The following is a 24,206-nucleotide window of genomic DNA, read 5'->3' as shown; positions in this document are numbered from 1 at the left end:
AATGTGTTCGATCTTAGTTCCTTTTGAAGCAATTAAGATATCATCTATAAACGCGTTAGCTTGGCGGAACTCCTTAATTAAATTATCAATTACTTTTTGGAATTCCGCCGGCATTGACGTAAGTCCGTAAAAACCGTTTTTAAAACGATAAGTCCCCATGGATTTCCCACCGACTAGTGAGAAATTGCATTGCTCGCTCGTTTTTTGTTCTAAGGCGACTTGTCCGTACGCATATGTGAAATCCAACGTTGTAAAATATACATTCCTCGCTTTTTACTCCGCGATAATCTGACTTACTCCGTCTACTAATTCGTCAATATTTGGCATTTGGTACTTATTCTTGTGTACCTGCTTGTTCAATTCTCTTGATTCCAGTGCTAATTTTATACTTCCATCTTTTTTTACTGTAATCACGATAGGGGAGACGGAATACTTATCTGAGCACTCTTGTAATTTTACGATATGCCCTTCATTCATCAGCCGATGAATTTCTTTATCCACCTTATCTTGTAGACTGATTGGCACCCTGCGCCCTTTCTGTTGTATAGGCCTCAAATTTTCAAAAAATTCAGCTCTTTCGCATTCCGGATCTTCCCTATCCTAGTAAACAATTTTGGGTACAACTTACAGAATTATGTTTACAATTCGTCATATTCCTCCTCCTCTTGACTGATCCCTTCCCCTGTGATTCCCATCAATTTCTTCCGTTGGACTAACTCGAGGCCCAGGGTGCCCATCAGATCGCGCCCCAGGATTGACTGATGATTCTCGGATATTACTGACACTTGTGCTGGTGCTGCCCAGCCGTTTAATGACATCATCACTGTTATCTTCCCCAGTATGTTTATTCGATTGTTATTGTAATCCAGAAATTCATCTTTTGAAGGCTGTAGTTGAATATTCGCTTTACCTAACGTTGTTTTTAGGTCGGTTATGCTGAAAATAGTCACTGGGGATCCACTATCTATCCACAACCACATCTTCTTCCCTGACACCTCAACTTGAACGCGGGCCCCAGGGATCTTCAGTTCAGTCTCATTCTTCTTCCTTTTTATTGACATTACCATGTAGTCGTCCGATCCTGACGTCATGGATTCATTTTCCCCGCGCCCCTGCTGGTTCACCCACGACACTGGATCTTCATTCAAGTCATTTACGTTCTGCGTACTCTGATGATGCTCATTTTCATGTCTAACCAATCCGACTCGTCCTCGTCCTCTCCATTGGTTAGTACCTCTTCTAATTCCTCGACATGTTCGTTCAAAATGTCCCAATTTTCGGCACGAGTTACATGTTGCTCCCTTTGCAGGGCAGCTCGCGATGTGATCAAGGGTAAAATTTGGTGCGTCGCAATTGTAACACCTACGGTTATTTCCGCTTCCCCCACTACTACATGATCCTTGGGTGTATCCTCCACGTCCCCCACGTCCTCGACCTCGAAAAAATCCTTGTCCCCTTCTTATGTTATTTACCGGTTCCTGTTTTATTGAACTTGCCGCAGCTGTTGAAGCTGGTTTTCCCGTATATGATTTGTATGCGCGCTCACCACGTTCATATGATAAGGCGATCCGGTAGACTTCCTCAGGTAACTTAGTTGATCGTGATAATTCTCGTTGGCAATCAGATTCCCGCATATTCATAATAAAAATATCACGAACAATTTCGGCCGCATTTGCAAAATCACATCTACCTGCTAGAGCGCTTAGTTCCTCGTGGAATTTTTCGAACGTTTCGCTCTCACGTTGTTTTCGTCCGTAGAAAAGTCCCCGTTCATGAGTTACATTCCTCTCCCGTCGGTTTTCGTGCTTTGAATATCCGTTGCGCCTCGTCTCCGATACAAAGATATAGATTAGACTAACTTCTTTTCCGAATCGAGACGGTTTTTTCCATTGACTTCTTCAGGCAACGCCGTGATAGCCGCCGCATTTAGAGTAGTCGCAAAATAGAAATCATCGGGATCAATGTCGTACTTTGCTATCATCCCCCAGTGAAATTTAATTATCCCTTCCTCCCAGTAAACTAGAGGTTCCGGTGTTCGTGTTTCCCAAAATGCTACTATGTTTAGTGGATTTTTCCCCCTCTTTTTTTCTCTGCTGGCTGCGCCATGTTAAAGTCGTAAGTTTAGAAAATCAAAAAGGTTGATAAGTTGTATTGTAGACAAACTGTTAGGCATCAAATCGAAATCTTACTGCACTCTTTTATTTCAGATCCCATCGGACATTAGAGATCGCAAGGTCACGACAGCAGGTCCCCAGACAGAAAGAAGAATTGATAGCACTTACATAAACTCAAACTGGTTTCTATCTAGAACAATTGATAGCACTTACATAAACTCAAAACTGGTCCCTATCTCACTATATACCACAGTTTGCGCTTAGAAAAATAACTGCTGATGTAGCTTGCGTAACTTCTATGAAAGACTCCATACTGCTACGTTAGAAAACACTAGAGCTATGAATTTTGAAACTTCAAAGCTTGGGAACACTGGTTCACTTAAGTTTGTCAGAAAAACAGACCGCTCAAAAGTTTATCCATTACGAGGCCAAACTGGGCATTCTGCCTCGTAATGTCGTTATTTTCAAAATTCAAAAACTTTGTAGCGCTAAGAGGAATGTTTGATTTAAAACCAAAATGCAAAGGCCACAATAGTTTCAACATCTGCAGAAGAAGAAGACTATGGCTCCCAAAATTTTCTTTTTATTTCCGAATGGGATTTCAATTACAAAGAAATAGCAAAGGCTGACGCTGCAGGTTAAAATCTTAAGTGTTCTGACTGCTGCTTAACTTGTCTCGTATCGCATGCAAGTTTGCTTGCCTCTTATCATTCACTTCAGCAGTCTGCATAGCTAATTTAAATAATCTGGGCGAAACAAGCAAAACTAGAAAATTTGAATTCATTTTCTCACATTGGGGTGGCATGAAAACGGAAGTTCGGCGAAATTGATATGGTGAATTTTTTTTTGCGAGTTTCAGGGTAGGACGACAATTCGTAACAAGCGACAATTTAACTATTACGATCATTTATCCACGAGGGATAGGACCAACATACGAGCTGTACAGCTCATCACGGCGAACCGCTGTTGTGCCCCTGCTTAAGAACTACATGCAATTTTTTTGTTTTTTTTTCTGGGCTGGGTAATGTTGCCTCACCCTCAAGCAACGAGCACGGATCATGGTGGGCCTCGAACATCCGACCTTTCGATTGAGAGGCGGAGACGTAACCACTGCTCCCCTAATTCGCAATTCGCAACATGTGACAATTCATAATAGGCAAAAATTCGTAGCGAGGCATTGACAGGTAGAATATGCTTGCTCCGCTTCACTCTACTGCGCTTACATCCGGTACGAGAAGAAAACTGCGAGTGAATCAGTGTTCTCCGCTTAATCTGGTGTTATGAATTGTCGCTTGCTACGAATTGTCGCCTCTCACGGAATTTCAGATATAAAATGGTACACCGTATGCAGACCCCAGAAGTTTGTCGTAATCAGTATCTTTCAGTCAATCAAATCTTCATAAATGCAAAAAAAAAATGTGTTACTAAAATTGACGTTTTTAAAATTTTGGCCTTAATTTTGATATTATGATTGTGGTACAAACCCACGTCAAAAATTTATTACCTTTACCGCACTGGTTCACCAATAAAAACTTTGACCGGCTCAATTCTATCACGCATACGCGCTATCGGAAAAAATTCTACACTTGTTTCGAGTTTTAATTGAAAAAAGTGAAATGGAATAAGACTGCTTGCACATCAAAGCAAAACCCTGATTGTTCCGACCGCACATTGAAGACACTTAAAAAAGTTTGTTTAAAATTTAACGCAATAATTGAAAAAAATAAACAACAATTTATTATTTTTTAATTCTGCACGGAGTCTTATAGAAAGGTAGCATTCTTTGTAAAACTGATCTCAGCAAAAGGCTCCGGTTGCGCAGAATTTCATAGACCACATTTATAATAGCTAAAAAAAACCTGAGCAAATCAATATTTTGTTCCGGCCGTTAGAAATTCGGAACAATAAAATCACTCAGCAGTTTATGTACGAAATTGAGTTAGGGTTTTAGCCCGGTTACTTTTTGGCTACGGGGTCTGCAGAAAGTGACATGAGCAGGGCAACTAAAGTAGCTAAAAAGTGACTCCAAAAAGCGACATGCTTTAATGTCACTTTTTTTGTTAATTTTATGTAACCAAAAAGTGACATCAAAAAGTGACATTGTCAATGTCACTTTTTGGGAGTTGGGGTCTCCTTTTTTGAAAATTGGCTGAAATTTGTCCGAAAACCCATACTCAAATCGCAAAAACAACAAAAACCAACGAAGAAATTATAACTTCATTGAATAAACATAAAAAAGACTCGAACTTCCAGAGTTTTTAACAAGCAAATTGACTTAAAATTAAAAAAAGGAAAATAGCCTAAATAGAGCCCAACCCCCAAAAAAGACCCCTTTCCCCAAAAACAACAAAATAACTGCAAAATTGCTACCAAACTGAAATAAAAATATTGTTACAATTTAAACCTTTTTGAAGATGGGTGCCCAACCTTTAAATTGGTGAATATTTGATGCCCAACCTTTAAATTGGTGAAGATGTGAATTGACTGATATTTTTAAAGATAAACAAAAAAAGAGTATTTGACCCCCCAAACGTAAAATTGAAAAAAATATTACCGTAAAGTGTCAACACCAACAAAACAAATACAATCCCAAAACCAACCATAGTAAATCAAACAAACAGTAAAAGATATACTTAAGAGATTTTCACTCGATATCAATAAAATTTTATCCAAATTTTTTTAACAAGGGTTGAATTTGCAAAGCGTAAATTTCCATTTCAAAAATATAAATTTTTCAAACGTTGGCGAATTTTTTTCTTCAAATTTTACATCACTTGATTAAGCCACCAACGATTTTCCAGCTAAAATGTTATCTGAGAGTTTTTTTAAAATTTTTTAGGCACAATTTGTGTTCAGAATAAGTGGTTAAATATCCAGATTGATGCCGTCAAGGATGTTTCATCTAGTTGATCGACATATTCGAAACTATCAGTGTTCTTTAGAAAATTGAATATGGTAAAAAGAGCCAAATCATTTTTTAATCGAACATTTCACATTCAGGATATCTTCTAGACACTATGAAAAGTGTACATACACAGTTTCAATTTTTTATTTCTAATGGTTGATGAGAAAAACAAACTTGAAGCAAAAAAGCCATTGCACCAAAAAAATTCCACCGGCTCAGTTTTGGATTTCTCAAGTTGCAACAATCGCATCATAGCAAAAAAGGGTCGCTGAAAAAAAACAATGATTATCAGAACAACTTAGGAATATGAGTTTCTTCAGCTACCGAAAGCAGTTTTTTAACCAAAAATTGATTTTCATCTAAGTTGACTTTGCCACAAACGGTTCTCCTTCTAAAAAACTATCTGAAATTTTTCCAAAAAATCTATCAGACACATAAAATTCATTTATTGAGGTTTCTTAACTAGAAAAATGACGTCAGTGAAAGTTCATCTCATTGAACGACGTGCTCGAGAGTATCAGTATTCAATCTAAAATTGAGTATCGTGAAATGACCCAAAAAATTTTTTAAATTTTTTCACTCATTGAGGTTGTTGTTTACACCTTATGAAGAGTTAATATACTTGTTTTTTTAAGCTTCATAAATCCAATAGTCGATTGCAAAAACAAATTTTGGTCCAAAAAGACCCAACTTCGAAAAAAAATTGGCTCAACTTCGATTTACCCTTTTTTTCAGAGATGCATTACGATGAACCAGGAGTCGTTGTAAAGCTTTTTTTTGCTGAACGTAGAAAATAAAAAAAGTTTTGCTAGCCCAAGGCTATATCTTCGCCAACATTTAATTTTCTAGGTTTGATGTTCAGGTTAAATCCGTCAGTGAAGTTTAATCTCATTGAGCGACATGTTCCAGAATATCAAAATTCACTCCAAAATTGATAATCGTGAAAAGACTCTAAAGTTTTCTGAACTTTTTAAAAGCAATTGTGATTGTTTATACACTCTACGAAAAGTTCGTTTATACAATTTTAACTTTATGAACCCAATAGATGATGAGAAAATCAAAATGGAGTAAAAAAAGTACTAAACTCGAACAAAAAAAAATGTACTCAACTTCGATTTACTCAAATTTTAAAAATTGCATTATGATGAACAAGAGGTCATTGAAAAATTCTCTTTAGCTTCTGATAGTGGAATATAAAACAAGTTCATAGATTTAATATTTTTCAGCTAACCAAAAGCTATTTCCCAGCCAAAATTCGACTTTTAAAATTTTTTCAAAGTTCACCCCTCTTAAGCGAGCAAAATATGTTTTTAAGCAAATTTTTTATCTTATACCCTTTTGAAGTGTAGTAGACATATATGAGGACCAGTTGAAGTGCTTTCATGTCCAGAATGAATAGATCAGTGGAATTTTTTATTTCTCAAAGTCTACAAAATGCATTATAGCAAATAAGGGCTTTTTGGGAAACACTTACCAATGAGTGAACGTAAAAAACCCAGTGTTGAAAACAGTCATAGGCTAAGTTCTAAACCTAAAACTCATTTCCCTGCCAAAAAGTGACATCTCTAGGGCTAAAATGTAAAATTGTTGAAAATAGCCCCTTAATTTTTTCAAATACTTAAGTCGGGTTATCAGGGTAACTACACTTTATAACACATTTTTCATTTCGGTTTGGAAAGTTAACCCAAAAATTATTTCATTGACTAATCGGTTGATTTAGCTCAAGAAACCATCTGAACTGTTGAGATTTCAACAATTGGATCATTTTTCGATGAGAAACAGACTTTAAAAAATTTCGACCCTAGCCCTAAAATTACACTAGACCTCAATTGCCCTAAATTTTGAAAAAGTTATCTAAACTCAACAGTTGCTACATATTTGGGAAGAACATTAGCCGGGCTTTCCAAAAATAAAAAAAACGCCCAAATACACCTTTTTTTTCCCTTTTTTTGCTAACCCTAAATCGACCAAAAAGTGACATTTGCCCACCCCAACTTTTTTAGACCGTTTTTTTCGGTCTTTTTCTGATAAGGTATCTCAAATTTTGAATGTAATCAAAAGTCAATAAAGTAACGAAGACTTATAAATAGGTCGTGTTGATTTTCTTGAAGAAAAGTCTGAAAAGTTATTTATGAAAGTTAAAATGCCACAAAAACCCTGAATGTTTGTTTGTTTCAAAACTGAACTTGAGTTTTCAGAATTCCCAGCGGAAGAAAAAATTTCCCATGCACTCGATATTTTTGTGACTGGGTTACTTATATGATTAAAGTGTCAATCAAAAGATTCTTGAAAATCAAGGATCTTTGACAAGATCTGATTTTTGTCTGCGACATTTGGAAGTTGAAAACTAATAAAAAAAGATCAATCCTTTTTTCCGAAGAGTCATGGCTTCTGAAGAGTCATTAACACTTTACCAACTGTTTGTTGGTTATTTTTGCTTAAACTCATTGCGTCGCCGCTTGTTTTGTTAAATTATGTTCTCTTTTTGTTGTTTCATTCAGCTTCCGTCTAAAACTTGTCTGTTAACTTTGACCTCACAATCACAAAGTTTCTAGTACAGCAGGAGACAAAAGATCAACATTTGCAATAACTTTCAACCCTTTGTATAACTTCAAAGGAATATAAAATTGATCAAATCGCATCGCAATGAAAATCATCTTCGTTCTGCTGTTCAGATTAAGCTCTGCTCCAAATCAACATCCAAGAAAGGTGAAGAAAGTTCAACAGCAGGTCCTGGATTGGATCAAGAGTGGATCAACTAAACCAATGTGCACTGCTAGGCCAGGTAGTTTGAAAAATTTACAGCTGGAAATGCGAAAATACTTCATTTTTAATTGGTATAGTCAGGGGCGGATTTAGGGGGGGCTGTGCAGAAAATTTGGCCAAAAAAGCGTCTTTTTAGTGCTCTAGGAGAGCTCGGAAAAAATCTATACAATGTGCATTTTGTGCATTGTAATCGGATTCCGCAACAAGGACGCCCCCTTTGTTCTTCTTTTGTTCTTTCCTTCTCTTTGATCGTTCCGACAAAATTTTAACATGTTTAAAGACTTGTCTCTGGAATCCAGGAACATACAGACACAAAATTGTGCTCCTATCCAGTGCACAGTTTGGCCTCGTAATGTCGACCTAAAAAAAAGTCGTCAAAATTTTAAAAAAATTTTTGAAAATCCGCCATTCCCACCCCCCAACCCCCCCCCCCCCTCCCCCCCCCCTGTCGACCTAAAAAAAAGGTCGTCAAAATTTTAAAATTTTTTTGAAAATCCGCCCCACCTCGAGAAAATCCTAGATCCGCCCCTGGGTACAGTATTCTATTGCTTCATTGAGCTGCATGTAGAGTACTGCCTTCTCTTGCAGTATAAGTTCACTGATCAATGAGAAATTAGGGAAATGTTTCAGGGAAATAAAATTAGGGAATCAATTAAATATTTTTTTTGCAATCAGTTTGGTTTTTTTATCGGAGAAATCGGTTTTCAATTAGGTTTTCTAAACTTTGAGTTGTTTTTAAAATCATGTATGATGGAAATTTTTCCGCAGGCTGGCAGACAATATCTTTGCAGAACATGGTTTACAAGAAGCGCATGAGTCAAATCAAGATAGAACTGGTAGACATTCTGGAGGTCAACACAGAGCAAAGGTATTCATTTCAGCAGAAGAAGCTAATTGGACAAAATTTGGGCGTTTTTAATTCCTTTTTGCTTGTAAACAATTTTGCTCTTGCAAGCAATTTATTTTGAAAACTTAATGTGTTCTCTTTTCCTGTTCAGTGCACTTTTTTGCAAGCATGTTTTTGCTAACTGACAGCATAAGCACGTTTCACCGAAACTTTAAATTATTAGTATATATATCGGCAGCGTTAAAATTATTAGTTTGTATCGGCAGAGTTTTTTAGTACACACACAGCTGTGACTGATATCTAGACTGAGTTTCGCCCATAACAGTTTCTTTCTTATAAGATGCTGTTATGACCTAGAGTTGAATAATCTGTATAGATACGTTCGGTGTGAGCCACTTGTATCGATGGGCCAGCTGTCTCACACCCTCAGTCAATTGGGGTGGACGATCCCCATCCTGCCTGAGTTAGATGACCTGACTGTGGGGGGTCTGGTGATGGGCACTGGCATCGAGACATCTTCCCACAAATACGGGCTGTTTCAGGTCGGACAACAAAACTGATTAATTACTGTAGCCCTAAAAAGTGCCTGCACGTGTCACGTTATCTTGTGCTTAATCTCTAGATCAACCAGAAAAGCTGTAACTAGCATTCAGACATAGATATGTGGCTTCGGGTCCTACTTAGTAGTACCTCTAAATTAGTTTAGATCAGGGTTGGTTAGCATTTTTTGTCTCTGGCCAAGAAGCCATTGTTACGACAACTGTCGGAGAGTGGAAAGTAGTTATGGAATTGGGTCGGTTTTTCAATTCTTTCCCAGTCAATTTGGTTACCTTGAGGAAAACTCTTAGGTGGTCAAATGTGGCATCCCATTGCAGTCATATTGATTGTGATTCGGATTTTAAAGTACATTTCGAAAATCCATCTCAGTCTCAAGATTAACTTGTCTGAACAGTTTCGATTAACTCATTTAGATGAAATTTTCCGAGATGCTGACCCCGCGCCTGTATCGATTGATAAGTTTAATTGAATTCTTCTACATACTGCTCCTTGGTCTAGCTATTTTTCTAATCCTTGCGTTTTTTCAACTATTTCAGTCTTTTTGTACTACAAGAAACAGTAAGTTTTAAAAACAGAAAACAAACGCTTGAAAAATGTCTTTGAAAAAAATCGATTTTTTAAAATGTTTTTAAAGAAAATGTCTTAAAGAAAATGTCTTAAATAGTCAGGAAAATGTCTTAAAGTGCTCTAACAACCTCAGAAGTGCATTTATACATCAAATGGATGCACTTAGGTATATATGCACTCTTTGATTTCAATTCCAGTTCATCTGGTAAAACTTAGGCAAATTGCGCCCTCGAATTACGAAAGTTGATATAGCGTTAACAAACCTGACCAAAAGTTTCAAAAATGGATCTTAATTTTCAGATTTCCCAGCGTAATTAACGTTTTACTCTCAGGGAATAAAAAATTTTAACCTGTTATTTCAGTTTTCTCAACTTGAGTTAATTAAATCAAAAGTGTGTCGATTGCAAAATTTTTTTAAAATTCAAAGAGTTTAACGACCATATATATACTTTCTGAAGTTTTTTCATATATAAAACTCCAAAGTTTAGACTTTATCGTTTCCTCGCGTTCCTTGACTATTTTCCAATTTTTTGTTGGCTGTGTTTTATATTCAGAAAATTTTATAACAAAAGTTTGGAAAGCTTAAGAATTTAGCTTCAAATCTTGAGATTTCCAAGCTCGTATGTTAGCACCGGTCTAATTTTGGTACGAATATTCCCTTTTTTACATAAGTTTTGATAATTATATCGCACTCATGTTACATACATACAATTAAAATTATCTAATAAAATGTTCTATTAATCTATGTAGGTATGTACAGTTAATGTACAATTACTTAAAAGAATAAAACAAGTAAAATAAAGTGTGAATTTAAAACTTTCTAAACTAAAATTAGAACCCGATGGTCGAATTATGCAGAGCTTACGGGTATTTAATCAATACCGAAGGTCATTAAGATAAACATAGAACAAATCACAACATTTTCCACCGGGAAAAAACTTAAAACTACAATTTAACTGAAACTAGTTCTATATACACCTATTTCCGCCTTCAAAGTAGGAACAAAATTTCACAAACTGCGCCAAACAATAATACAGCAAGCAAAAATGGAATCTACAAATGAAATTTGGAAAGGCCAAATGTACAAAGGGTGAATATACAGAATTTACCGCTGTACAATAATAAAAAAAAATTAAATGAAACAACACTAATCTACAAGATGTACATTTATCATGTACCAAATTACCTACAATAACGGAGGTCAGTTAAAATGAATACTATAAAAGTGAAAATAATTGAGAAAAGAATTGAAAAAATTTTGGCAGTTTTCAAATAAATCTTGCATTAAATCTAGTCTGTGTTTCAGGTCTGTATCAATTGTCGATGAAATATCACTGGTTCCTTCTATATTGTCAGTTGTGTCGTATGTTGTAGGTCGGGGTGAAGAGGAAGATCCGTAGGATGTGTTCGTCAAAATGTCTGAATCGGGGTGTGTCTTGCTTGTCCCGATTGAATAGATTTCTGTGATGTCCAGGATAAGGTAGTTTCTGCAACGAGGGAGGTTTTTGGAGGTACCTCCACGAGTGGTGCTAGGAGTTCTGATGGTGAAGTGACAGTCAAAGTAGCCCTCGTTGAGCTAAGATGGTCGTCCTGTAGCGTAAACACTTCAGTGGTCGGGTCTTCCTTTTCTATAACGATGTCGCTGTATCTTCGTTCTCCGAAGAATTCGGGGACCCACGTTTCTGCAAGGTCTAGACGGCCTCGGTTGTTGTTCCACTGGGGAAAGTTCTTCTGGGGTACTGTCCAATAGAATCTGGTTCTTTTCAGAACCCTCTATTGCCGCTGCGTCTGGCGCGTCCACGATTGCAGGGTTTTCTGTGGATCCAGTGAGATTAGGCCTGATTGATTGAGTGTGGTCATCACCTGTAAAACTTAACCCTTGGTTAGATCCCGAGTCGGCTTGTTGGCTAAGCGGTACATTATTATTTGTCATATCATCGAAATAGTCGTCTATTATTCCACACCAAGAGTTTAAATATCAAGAGGACGAGGAATCTGAGATGTCTCGTGAAAGATCGTGTGTAAAACATGGATCTGTCGACGGGCCAGACACATGTTAACGCCTATCCGCTCTTGATATCCCTTGATTTAGCTGGGTTTGATCTTTCCCAACTGTCTTTTTCGGAGTAAATAGTTTCCCCTTTCCTGCTAAACTCGAAGGTATAGTTAGATTATGCCCGATGGTTGACTGATTCACAACAATTTTCCTGGGACCGGGGAGTAGTTTTCCTTTGTAGGCTAGATCCGATTTTTCTAAAACGTGGCCGTTATCAAGTAGTATGGTGTGCTCAGATGAGCCGATGACATCCTCCTTTACAAGATTAAAATAAGGTTCCCAATTTTTTGTGTTGGCCGGTCTTCTATAGTATTTACCTCCAGAGACTAGTTTCTTCATCGATCTTGAGCCTTTGTCCGGATTATGAGCTTCTGGAACGGGAGTCCTTGGGATTGTGAGAGCTAGCGGCAGGTTGTCTTCGGAGTTGGTTTGAGTGTCCATATCAGCGTCCAGATAGCCGTCTGCCGCGCCGTCGTGCAACTCCCAATTTCTGGACCGTTGGTCGCATAGAATTATTTTTCCTTTTTCTAAACGGTTATCAGGGGAAATCAGATTTTTGCATCTGGTGTTAGCCGTTCTATTAAAATGTTTCTCGAACGGAGTACAACCAATTTTTCGATCAAAGAGTTTAAAGAAGGTTTTGGTAAATCAAATGACTTGGTTAATAAATTAGACTTGACAGTAAATACAAGTCTTTCCACGAGCCCATTGGATCTATGGTCGCCGACTGTAGAGTAAATGATTTCGATGTTATATTTTTCACAGAAGGTTTTAAAATCGTATGATAAAAAACACGACCCATTGTCGACTCTAATCTTCTTTGGAACTCCGTGAAGATGGCAATAATCGTTTAAAAATGAGATAACGGTGCACAAGAGAATATATATTTTTTGTTCCTTAAAAAATGTCCAAAGGTCCTGCGAAGTCCAGGTTTTTTCCTCGTTTGCGAACGACGACGTGGGTAGTTTTGTAGTATGGTCCATACCAAGTAAAACTTAGAGGTTCTTTCCGGCTTTCAGGCATTGGTTACATGACTTCCCTTGATGGTATATCTCTCGGTAGAAATGGGGCCACCAAATATTTTCTGCTAAAAATTTCAACCCGATTTGGCCTGGATGGGTCTCGTGAAGCAAAGAGCTGAAGATAACCCTGATGGTTGCCGGTACGACTAACTTATTATCTAAGAATAATAAGTCGTCTTTCATGTGAAGGTCCTTTGCGCAATTTTTCGAATAATTTTCGTGAATGCCCATCGGTCGTCCGGTTTTTATAGTGTCTATTAGGTCCCAAATCACTTTGTACTCTCTCGTCATCAGTTGTAGTAATTTTTTGGAGAAGTGGTCTTCGGTAAACAACGGAGAGTTGGGAAGTTTTAAGTCGGATTTGAATCTTTTCAGAAGATTTGCGTGATTGTCCGGTAGGTGCTCATCTTTGAACTTTAAAGAAAAACTGTGTTCTTCTGGAATATTAAGTAATGGGCCGGTAATCAGGTCTATTTTTGTGTTGCGAAAATTTTTTTGTTCTGTGGAATTAAGTGTTTATTTTTAATGAGAAAGTATAAAAACACCTTGTCCGATAAAATAATGCTCTTGTAATTCTATGTAGAGTTGTCAAGAGGTAAAAACTTGGAAGAACAATTTTCTGCTTCAAAATGAGAACTTTTGCCAATTTTTAGTGACTGATTAATTCAAGATATGATAGCGGCAATAATTTTAAGATTAAGATAAGCTAAAGAGCTGTTAAAAGCATCTTGACCAATTGGATCGCTTGATTTTCCTACTCCCGACAGGATATTACTATCAACGAGCGTATTTGTATTTACAGCCACCGACGGTCTATCTACAGAATCCACTTTTACAAGATTAGAATGGTCGCTATTGGATAAAATATTTGGAATTTTGTCGGTTGAAGCTACAACAAATTCTTCGTCGTAATAAGAAGGTGGGAGGGCTTTTCTCGAAGGTAATCTAGATAAGAGGTCGGTAAACCCATATCTTTTCCTGGTATATGGGAAATCTTAGGTAACAATATGTTTACCCAGCGGGTCAGTCGACTATGCATAGTCTCATTACTATGATTTGCCGAAAGAGCTGAAAGAAGAGCTTTATGGTCCGTTACGATTTCGAATTCTGCCCCGTAAAAGTAATTTCTAAATTGTTCTGAGGTTTACACCACGCCGAACAGTTCCAATTTGTTTGTGGAATATTTCATTTCATGGTTGCTGAGAATTCTTGAGGCGAATGCAATTGTTTTTCCATTGCCCCCCTTGGAATTGTTCTAAAATTGCGCCCAGACCACTATGAGAGGCGTCCGTTTTTGATCTCGTTTTTTTTAATTGACTGTTTTCCATAATATTTAAAATTTCTGTTTGTAGTTTTTCGAAGGCTAACGAATGGTTATTGTCCCATTTATATATTGATTTTTTTGTTTAACAGGGGACGAAGTGGAGAGCTAACTTGGTACAAATTTTACATACTGATTTATGGAGCCAAAAAGGATTGCAGTTCCGAAATGTTCTGGGGGATTGGGAGGTTCTTGTTGGCGTCTGCTTTACCGACCAAAGGTTGTACTCCATCTTCCGAGATTTTAAAGCCTCACCAACTTATTTCTGACTGGAAGAATGCACATTTCCCCCATTTCACCGCCATTTTGTTGTTGTCCAGAATTGTCAGAACTTTAATTACAATTGCTTTATGTTCCTCCAGTGATCCCTTCAATTCACCAGAATATCGTCTATATAACAATTTGTGAACGATATGATCTTTAAAAGTGAGTCTATGACCCGTTGAAATTCGTTGGGCATATCACCCAGTCCGTGAAATTCAGTTAAAAACCGAAACCGTTGTTTCCCCGCCCACAATACTGAATTTACATTGCTTACTTCTTTTTTCGCACAAATTAGGTTGGTTGTATGCATTTTCAGATCCAAGTTGCTAAACCAAACCTGCCCAGTGGGTTTTTATAAGATTTGTAAGGCCAAGTTATCTATGAGTTCATGGATGTTTGGCATTTGGTATTTGTTTTCAAAAATCTGGTCATTTATTAATTTAAAATATAATGCCAATTTAATTGAACCGTCTTTATTCCCCTGTTTATAACAATCGGGCTCATGAAACAATCTTTGTCAACCTTTTGAAGTTTTATAATGTGCCCCAGGTCTCCATTCTTCTTAATTATTCATTAACTCCCGCAAATATGTGTAGGGGAACTCTTCTCCCTTTTGCCTGAACAGGGTTGAACAGGTAGCGGAAGTGTGTGACCTTGCAAGTGTTAAGGTTTTTTCCCACTCGAGGAAACAATTCTTTAAATTTAATTTAAAAATTTATCAGTTGCTAAGTGTGGTTTATTTCACTTACTCTCGTATGGTGGTTGACTGACTGAGAAAATTGGCTGGGGGCATTTCTTCTGCTTCCTTCCTATGCCTAACTTTTTTAAGTTGTCTTTCCCCAGAATATTGCGTTCGTGACCACCAGTGATAAATAACGGCGTTTCTTCACTTATCCACCCGTTGGATTGCGTCCTAACAATGATCTTTCCTAGAATAGTGATGGTATCATCAGTGAAGCCACAATAAAGGTCTCTAACTTCTTCTCCACTGGATAAATTTAAAGGTTGGGATATATCAGCTTAAGTTCGTGCAACATGTTTTGTTTCAAAAAGCTAACAGAGCTCGCTGAGTCTACCGTAATGTTCATTTTCACGATCATTTCCCACCCCAATCTTATATTTAAAAGTTTCTTAGTTTCGAGCCCATTTTTGTCGTAGATTGTTCTAACGCTCAATACAGAGAAATCGTCGTCGTTCCATTCGTTTATCACATTCGTTCCAGGCGTTTATCACTCCGCAAATTTCTTGATTATTGGATTTTTGCTTCACTAACTTTCCGGCGGGACGTAAGTACAATTCTCAGTATTTACATCATTATCAGATACAGTATTTACAGTGGGTCGTTTGTTACGGAAATTACATAGTTTAGCAAAGTTTCCTTTGTAATTACAATTTTTACATGTTATGTCCTTCGCTGGGCATACGTTTAGATGTCCTTTTGTAAATGGGTTCCCACATTTCAAGCAAGTTTTACTTCTTTCTATGTTGAGGCTTAGTTCTTTCTTGATCTGGTTGTGTAAATTAAAAGATTTAGAAGTTGGCCCATTGCTCGAGGATCTCGCCATGTCAGTCAATTTTTGATGGTTAAAATAGCCTTTTTCATCAATGAAGGCCTGATTGAGCGCTTCCGACGGGCTTATCGTGGCTGAGAGTAATTTCTTTTGAGTTTCTGTATTCTTCAAGTTACAAATGAAGATATTTCTTATCCATTCAGCTTCGTCGCTCTACCTTATGTTGCATGTCCCAGAATTGTTCGAACGATTCCCGATCTTTTTGTTCACGCCTTAGTAGTTTGTACCTCTCGAACATTGTATTAGGATTTTTAACAAATGTGATGTCAAGTAATGTCCAGAACTCCGTGAATGAGATAGCTAAAATCCTTACCCGAGGGTTCTTTTGAGCAAAAACTTTTTTTCCTTCGCTCCATAGTGCTAAAAACAAAATCGAGTGGAGTTTTTTGTCAGCTTCAGTCCGTCTCAGCCCATTGAATTTTCTCTTTTCTTCGTTTATCCGTTTTTCATCGGCGGCTTCGTATTGTTTCATCGCATTTTTGTTCCTCATCTCTTTACTGGTTCTGTCTGTGTCCGACTCGCTTCCTGTGGTTTGCTTCAATATAGGAATTTGCGTTTCTGGTACCTCCGGTCCGATGAGACTATCTATGTCCAGATTTTTTTCCGCATTTATCGCCAACTGGAATTGTTGGCTCCATTGTTTCCAGGAATGCGATGGCTCTACAGTATCGTTCGGCCAAAAGGAGGGGATTCCGCGCACGTTCGATTCATTTGACTGCGCCATAATAAAACGTTCTTTTAATCTATGTAGGTATATAGGTAACAAGTAAAATAAAGTGTGAATTTAAAACGTTCTAAATTAAAACTAGAACCAACACACAATGACATTGGTCGAATCAAGCCGAGTTAACGGGTATTTAATCAATACCGAAGGTCATTAAGATAGACATAAAAACAAATCATAACATTATCATTGTTTTTTCTAATCAGAATTATTCGAGTTACGGGGCAGTCAAAATTTTCAAAAGCCTTGCCTTGATATGAGCAGTTTTGTTATTGTTATTCTTAACGACACAATCAAAATGGAAGCCTTGATTGTATGAACTGAGCAAGAGGTACTTGAGACATGTATATAAGGACATTAACTACTTTTTAATTGTATAATACTATACACCAAGTTCTTGAACAAACGCGAAAAATCAAAAATCACATTATGAAAACCCACAAACTAGGTTCAGAGTTTAAAAAAAGCCAATTTAGTCGCATCATTATCGGATTTTTCCTGTTTTGGTTTAAGAAAAATGGTCAACTGCTTACTTAATAGGATGCCACTGAACTGATACTGGCTTTTTTTTACCTCAAGGCAACCAAAAAAAAAAATCGAAAAAAAGAAGAAAAGTAATTGATTTTTATTTTCAAAAACTTTTTCTCGACAATCATTTAATAAATATTCAGAAGGCCATATGATTGCAACCTATATACACTTCAACCACCAGTTCGCTTTAGAAAACGTCTTTTTGTCGCTTTTGCTTGGGGTCGTATCGGACAGCTCAATAGGTCGTATCGGGGGGGGGGGGGGGTCATTGCTCAATTGATGCCCTTGAATTAACATTACTATAACTTAAGGTTTAAGCATCACAGTTTTTTTTTGTAAATACTGTATCCATATGGAATGTTTTGTGAAAAGTTTTTAATGTGTATTTTTTTTCGTGAGAAAGACAGTGGTAAGTGAAAGAAGAAGATAGCGCCAAAAGATACTCGTTTTCATCATCAATTTTTAACATTATCTCCGAATATCCGTCAATATGGAACGATTTACCAGCTAATTTGAAGTATTTTCCTGTAGCACATCTGTCAAGAGTATGAACTCGTCATGGCTGATGGATCAGTCATCGTCTGCTCAGAGGAAGAAAATCAGGACCTCGTGAGTTTTTTTGTTAGATAAATTGATGACGTCTCAGAATCTACAACTGACACAAAGAATTTCAGCGTAATTCTTTTCAAACTTTTGAGTTGAATCGTATCTTGATGAAGCCTATTCACTCATATGAATTAGCTAATGGTATATTTGTTCCAGTTCTACGCAGTGCCCTGGTCCTATGGCACTCTGGGCTTCTTGGTGTCTGTGAAGATCAAAATTGTACCCTCGAAGCAATTTGTTCACATCAACTACTTCCCAATGCACTCCATGCAACAAGCCATAGAAGTAATTAAGGGTTCATGATTCGACCGATGATGTATAGAACTTGATAGTACTTTGGCAGTTGGTTTTTAAAAATTCTAAATCTCGGATAATAAAAGGAGAGGATCTGCTCAGGAACGAAATTAACATAAGCGACATATATGTCCGAATTACGAATGAAAGGTTTCCATTCTGCCTGATTATCACCACTGATTGTTGCTCTTCGTTGAGTAAAAATTACGAAAGAAGGATTTTTCGTTATTTTTTTCTGTGCCCGGGATGCCCTCCTAGCACCCCATATTTCCAAAAAAAATACTTAAATTTTTGGGCTTTGGAAATTTGATTAACGAAAGCAAGCACCGCTTCATGACTCCTCGCAATATAATGTTTCAGCTTCTTCGGTCATCTCTGAGTTCGGAAAACCCAGACGAATTCATTGAGTGTCTCGTGTTTTCGAAAGACACGGCGGTTGTCATGACGGCCAACTTCTCCGACAAATGCGACAGCAAGAAGTTGAATAGAATTGGTCGCTGGTTCAAACCATGGTAAGTGTAAGCAGCATTTTAATTGCCATTACTGTAAGATATGTGACTGAATAAGTTTCTGAGGCTGGTCAAAAAACCAAGTAAATTTCAAATGTTAATGAATGAAGTAACGACACTGATTCAAGTCGCGCGCTTTTTTAAGCTTTGTTTTTAAGAAAATATATTATAACATTTTGACATTCGCTTAAGTTTTCCTTTTTCAAAGTTCACAAATAGTTCAAATGTATCAAATAGTTCAGACGCATGAATCGTTTTATTAGAAGGGGTTTTAGCTTTTAGAATTTCATTTGCATTAAAATTGTGGCCGATAGTCAAAAATATCCCTGACTCTTTTCGTATCAAATCTTATTCTTTGTTGAATAACTCGCTATACATTGGCGCGACCGCGTCTATCAATATTTAATTCACTAGTTCTGAACGATTATGAGTGGATTGATTGTTTTAGTATTTTCAGTATTTGGGATCTTATGTTGGGTTAAATTTGGCGCAAAAATTTGATTTAAATAAAATTCTGGAATTTCCAAGACTTTTAAGGTGATATAATTTTTTCAATGAAGCTCCAAATTTGTATCTATTTGTTTTAAGGTGATATAATTTTTTCATTGAAGCTCAAAGTTTCTTTATAGATAATTTTTCTTTTTTCTTGATTTTTTTTAGAATATTTATAATTCATTTTTAAGCATTGGATTTATTTCAGTAGAAAAACACTCTTTTTTATTCTCTCTCCAATTTTTCTTTCGGTGGCTTGTCAATTGAAGCTTTCTTTCCCTATTTTTTATTTTATTAGCGAAGCTTATTGTCGCTTTTAGATGAAAATAGTGTGAATGGCATAAAAGTTGAACTTCATGCTTCTAGTTTTAACAGTGCATTTAGTTATGAACCGATACCAATCAGAAATGTTAAGATAATTGGCTTTTTCATTAATTGTTCTTCATTTTTTTTTCAAAATTCATAAGCCTTTAAACTAAACACATTTGCGATAGAGCTGTTTTATGTAGGGTACTGCAGTTTTAATGACTTGTTACAGGTTCTACAGTTTTGTTACTTTTTGAGCTTTCTCAGTGGAACGTAGAGTTTATATCTGACCACAGGCTTTTTTGGCATTGGTTTTAAGTTTTTTTGCGAAGTCGAGAGAAATACGCCGAAAACAACGACATTAATTTGAAAAATTTAGTTGTATTTTTTAAGACTGGAGTCGGAACATTCTTGCACAGTAACCGGCTATCCTAGTTGAAAATTGAAACTCATTTTTTCATTTAAACCACCCTCATCAAATGAAATCTGCTAAATATACGCCAATACCCTGCAATTACTTTTCTTCCTGTTATTTTGTTTAAAATTGTTGGTACTAAAACAATGGTAGGAACTGAATCAGAAAATGTTTCCAAACGAAAAAGTATGTTACTGCATCGGTTTGTACTGACAGTTTCCTATGATCAGCAACTAATTTATCCAAATATGTCCAAAAAAAAATCAAACATATTGATCTAAGTGCGCGACGTTTCCATCTGAAATGAAAAACGTTTTATTTTTGTATTCTCTAAAATCTTTGTTTTCGAATTATCTCGTATAACTTTCACGAGCTAACGCAAATCAAGAAAACTGAATCGATGAGAACTTTTTCTTAAAAAGGGAAATCTAGGATCTTGTTAACTATTTCCCGCTATTTCGATTTTCAAAAATTCAACTTTGGCGGCCACCTTTTCAATCAGGAAATATATATATTTAAAAAATTTTACGTGGGTATTATATAAATAGTGAGTAATACAAATAAGAACGCGCAAAAATGAAAACTCACTTAATTGTTGATGTTTTTGAAATGCATATTTTATACAGAAATGGTTGTCAAAAGTACTACATGCATAGGGGGGAAAGAGTTAACAAGGTCCAAAAGGGGGGAAATAGTAAACAAGATCCGGATTTTAGAACAATATTAACTTAGAAACTAAAATGCTCCGTTTCATTTTCTCACACGCTTCTCATATTATTCGCTTGTTTATGGTGAAAATCATTTGCATTCTTTTTGCGTCCTCTACTAAAAGTAAAGGTTTTAAAAAGTTAAAGGTCAAACTGCCAAGTATTTTTTGAGCTTAAGCTTAGATTAACCGCCACCAAAACATGTTGAAATTTTTTTCGAAAGAACAGAGGAAAACTACTCAACTTAGAAAGATAATTTGTCCCGTGAAAATTTTGGTCCTTTGCCTACGTTGATTTTTCCACGCGGTTTAAGACAGTCAATGTAGTGAATGTAGTGAAGATATTCATTGAGGCCGTGTCTTTTTTAAATGAGAAATTAAAAATTTGATAATGCTCAACTTTGATTTTTCGCGTTTTGATTTTCGATTTCTTTTGAAGTTTATTTTTAAAATTTCCCAGCATTGTAGAAAATTTACGGATAGTTTTCTCTCATTGGCTCATTTTACTTTTAAAAGAAGGCCGATCGGAAACGATTCATAAAATTACAGAGTTTTGGAAATTTGTTTTTGTCGAAAAAAGAAAATTGTTAAAAAATTAGTTTATTTTGATATCATTGACACTTTGCAAACTTTTTGTTGGTACTGTTTCAAGTATCTTTTTAAAACAGAGTTATTAAATTGCGAGAGGTCTTCGTTTTCTTCCGACTATTGAAAATGTGAGAAACTTTGTATTCATGTGCGGTTTAGTTTTGTTTCTTCTTTTGTTTTCCACTCAAAATGAGGTACCGGAAAAGTTATAAGAAAGGATCAAGTGATATAATTTATTGATGCCGTTTTAGTCGAGATTCGAAGGACATTAAAAACTTTCAAAATGTCTCAGTTGCCAGGAAAACCGGTTTGAACTTTTCAAATTTTGCTGCAATTTCGAGCGAGTAACGTTTTATATATCAAAATTAGTGATTTGGGCTGAGGAAATTCGAATTTATTAAGAAAAAACAACTAAAATGATAGCTTAATTTAGCGCTTGCCGGCATTAAAAGGTTTTCAAAAAGTATTGAGCGAAAATAGAAGAAAAAAGTTTAGGAAAACTTCTTTTTCCATTTTTATAATAGTAAAAGAGCGGGTCAGTTTACCAGGACCAACTATTCTTGATAGCTCCAATTGTTAGTGTTCAAAAGTTTGATGGCTACAAGTTAGCCAAGTGATAACTAACTTATTCATTTTAGATAAGTATATCTTTGTTATTCATGTTTTGATTACAACTGTTGTCGATTACACGTAGTTAACGTAATTCTTTTTTTTTCAAAGGTAGTTTTTTATGAATGTGATCGGAACGTTCTGTATATCCAGCATTGCAACTGTCGATCCTTGTTTTCATTTGCTTACGGGCAGTTTTAAACGAAAAAGTGGAGCTTGATTACGATTGGCTTGAACCGCTCATCTTACAATAAAGAACTTACAAATTGGCAGTGTAATACGGACTCCAAGACATGAGTTTTACGGGAAACACTCATCGCATAGAGTTTTTCTGCAACACTCATTGCAAGAGAGGTGTTACCTTAGTAAGGCTTTACTTTAAAGGCCAATCCTGGTTTTATGTTTGGCGAAAACTTTTTTGTCCAGTAAAAATTTGCACTTTTTGCCAAAACCACTTCTTAAAATGTTTTGCCAAAAAGTGGAATTTGGGTTAACATCTTTTCATCATTGACAGAAATGTTTTCAGGTTTTTCAAACACGTGGAGTGCATGCTGAAGAAGAGTAGAGACGGAGTGAGTGGGGTGGTATGCGAGGAGTGGATTCCCCTGAGGGACTACTACCACAGACACTCTAGATCCATCTTCTGGGAGATCCAGGACATCATCCCATTCGGAAACAACATCTTGTTCAGGTCATCTAAATGTCAAAAAGAGTTATCTTTTTAATAAGAATCTTTTCGTTTGTTCGGGGTAAACGCTCTATATCCAGGTAGCTTTATGATTAGTTTGGGTTGCCTTTAGGAGAGGTAGTGGCTCCAACTCCTAATCAGTGCCATGTGAACAATACCCCCTTCCCCCAAATTGATTTAGGGGGAGATTGTTCATTTGGTTTTTTTTACTTGTCTTTTGTTTGTTTGGGGGATCGGAGATTGTTCACTTGCTCGATGAGGGTAGTAGAGGGCGAATTGTTCACATGTGATCAGGGCATTGGGACACGACATTCGAGCCAAAATAAAATGACATTATTACACATAACGTATTCAATGCAATGTATCTTGGAGTCCAAAGTCCAAATAAGAGTTTTGATGAGTTTTAGTAACTTTAATAATTTGATAAGTAATATTTGGTTCTCTGTGATGAGTTGCGTTACAATATCTGCGTATCTGCTCATTAGGAAATGAATTCTCCCAATTAAACCGCAATGGCATTATCAATCAATTTTTTGTTCCACTCAATTCAACTCACTCTTTTTGTTCAGGTATGTGTTTGGTTGGTTAATTCCACCAAAAATCTCCCTCCTCAAACTGACCCAGGGCAAAACAATCAAGCGACTGTACGAACAACATCACATGGTCCAAGATATGCTGGTGCCCCTGGAAAGCCTCCAGAGGTCCCTGGATATGTTCGAGGAGCAGGTGTCAATCTACCCTCTATGGATTTGCCCGTTTAAGTTGCCAAACAATCTGGGAATGCTTAGAACGGACGATAAAATCCCAGACATGTAAGTTGGACTCATTGAAATTCTGGAGATCTATGCTTTTCACTGACTATAATAGAAATGGACTATGCTCAGACAGGCTTGATAGCGTTTCACAGGTCCTCCGCAAATCGCAGAAACTAAAACTACAGACAAAAATGCTTTAAAGTACAGGCATGTCCCTGGAATCCACAGACTACCGAAATAACGAGCTTGGCGTAGTAATAACCTACTTTGTTTATAAAAGGATCAACTTTGATTATTGGTTTAGAAAAAAAACGTTCTATCGCCAAACTATTTTTGGTGACATACAGATCGTTTCAGATATCTAACGTTAATAGGATGTTAAAAAATTGAATGGTTCATGTCTTAAATATAGGTTTGTGGACATTGGCGTGTATGGAGTTCCGAAAAGGGACAGCTTCGATGCAGTGCAAACTACAAGAACGGTGGAAGAGTTTGTCAGGAGGGAGAAAGGGTAACTTTCTTTATTTGACAATCAACCAGTTAAGTTGTCTCTTTTTTCAAAGAAAGTTCGGCTGAATAAACTGTTTAAGTCCGATTATAAGTTGCCATTTTATTGGAAAGAAATGATCTAGAGTTTTTGGAAATTTAACCTTTTGGTGTATATCTTTTTTACCCCACCATCTGCGAGTCATGAAGGAAAGACCCCGGGTTGACCTCCATTCACCGAAAATGCTTATCATACAATTCCATATAACAAAAATCATTATCATACAATTCCATACATCAAGTGTATGGAGAAAATGCTTGTCATACAATTTTCATACATTTTTGAATAACAGTAGAAAAAAAATTAAACCATTTCTTCGGCTGTATGAGAACAGTCGAACAGACTAGACTGGTGACAAAAAAACTGATTTAAAATTTTTTTTCGAAAAAAATGCTTACCATAATCGCGACGTAATTTTGAAATTTGAAATTTTAAAATTTTGCCC

At 36.5% G+C, this 24,206-nt stretch overlaps 2 protein-coding genes across 3 annotated transcripts in view; one reads left to right on the top strand and one right to left on the bottom strand.

Annotated features, from left to right (window-relative positions):
* Positions 1-23,725, top strand: part of LOC134839272 (delta(24)-sterol reductase-like) — a gene marked incomplete at its 3' end in the record, with an annotated part of 28,790 nt that extends 5,065 nt beyond the window's left edge. Inside the window, 9 exon segments of the mRNA XM_063854769.1 lie at positions 7,695-7,804; positions 8,554-8,653; positions 9,009-9,174; positions 17,778-17,855; positions 18,009-18,137; positions 18,507-18,658; positions 22,298-22,462; positions 23,029-23,271; positions 23,627-23,725. Of these exon segments, the coding sequence (XP_063710839.1) occupies positions 7,695-7,804; positions 8,554-8,653; positions 9,009-9,174; positions 17,778-17,855; positions 18,009-18,137; positions 18,507-18,658; positions 22,298-22,462; positions 23,029-23,271; positions 23,627-23,725 (1,242 nt within the window).
* Positions 1-24,206, bottom strand: part of LOC134839181 (branched-chain alpha-ketoacid dehydrogenase kinase-like) — a 557,313-nt gene that overhangs the window by 229,224 nt on the left and 303,883 nt on the right. The gene's annotated exons all lie outside the window — the stretch shown is intronic.

The sequence above is a fragment of the Symsagittifera roscoffensis genome, chromosome 2, assembly GCF_963678635.1.
Source record: "Symsagittifera roscoffensis chromosome 2, txSymRosc1.1, whole genome shotgun sequence".
Lineage (NCBI taxonomy): Eukaryota > Metazoa > Xenacoelomorpha > Acoela > Convolutidae > Symsagittifera > Symsagittifera roscoffensis.
The sequence above is the reverse complement of the archived record's forward strand: the minus strand, read 5'-3'. Positions and strand labels throughout refer to the sequence as shown.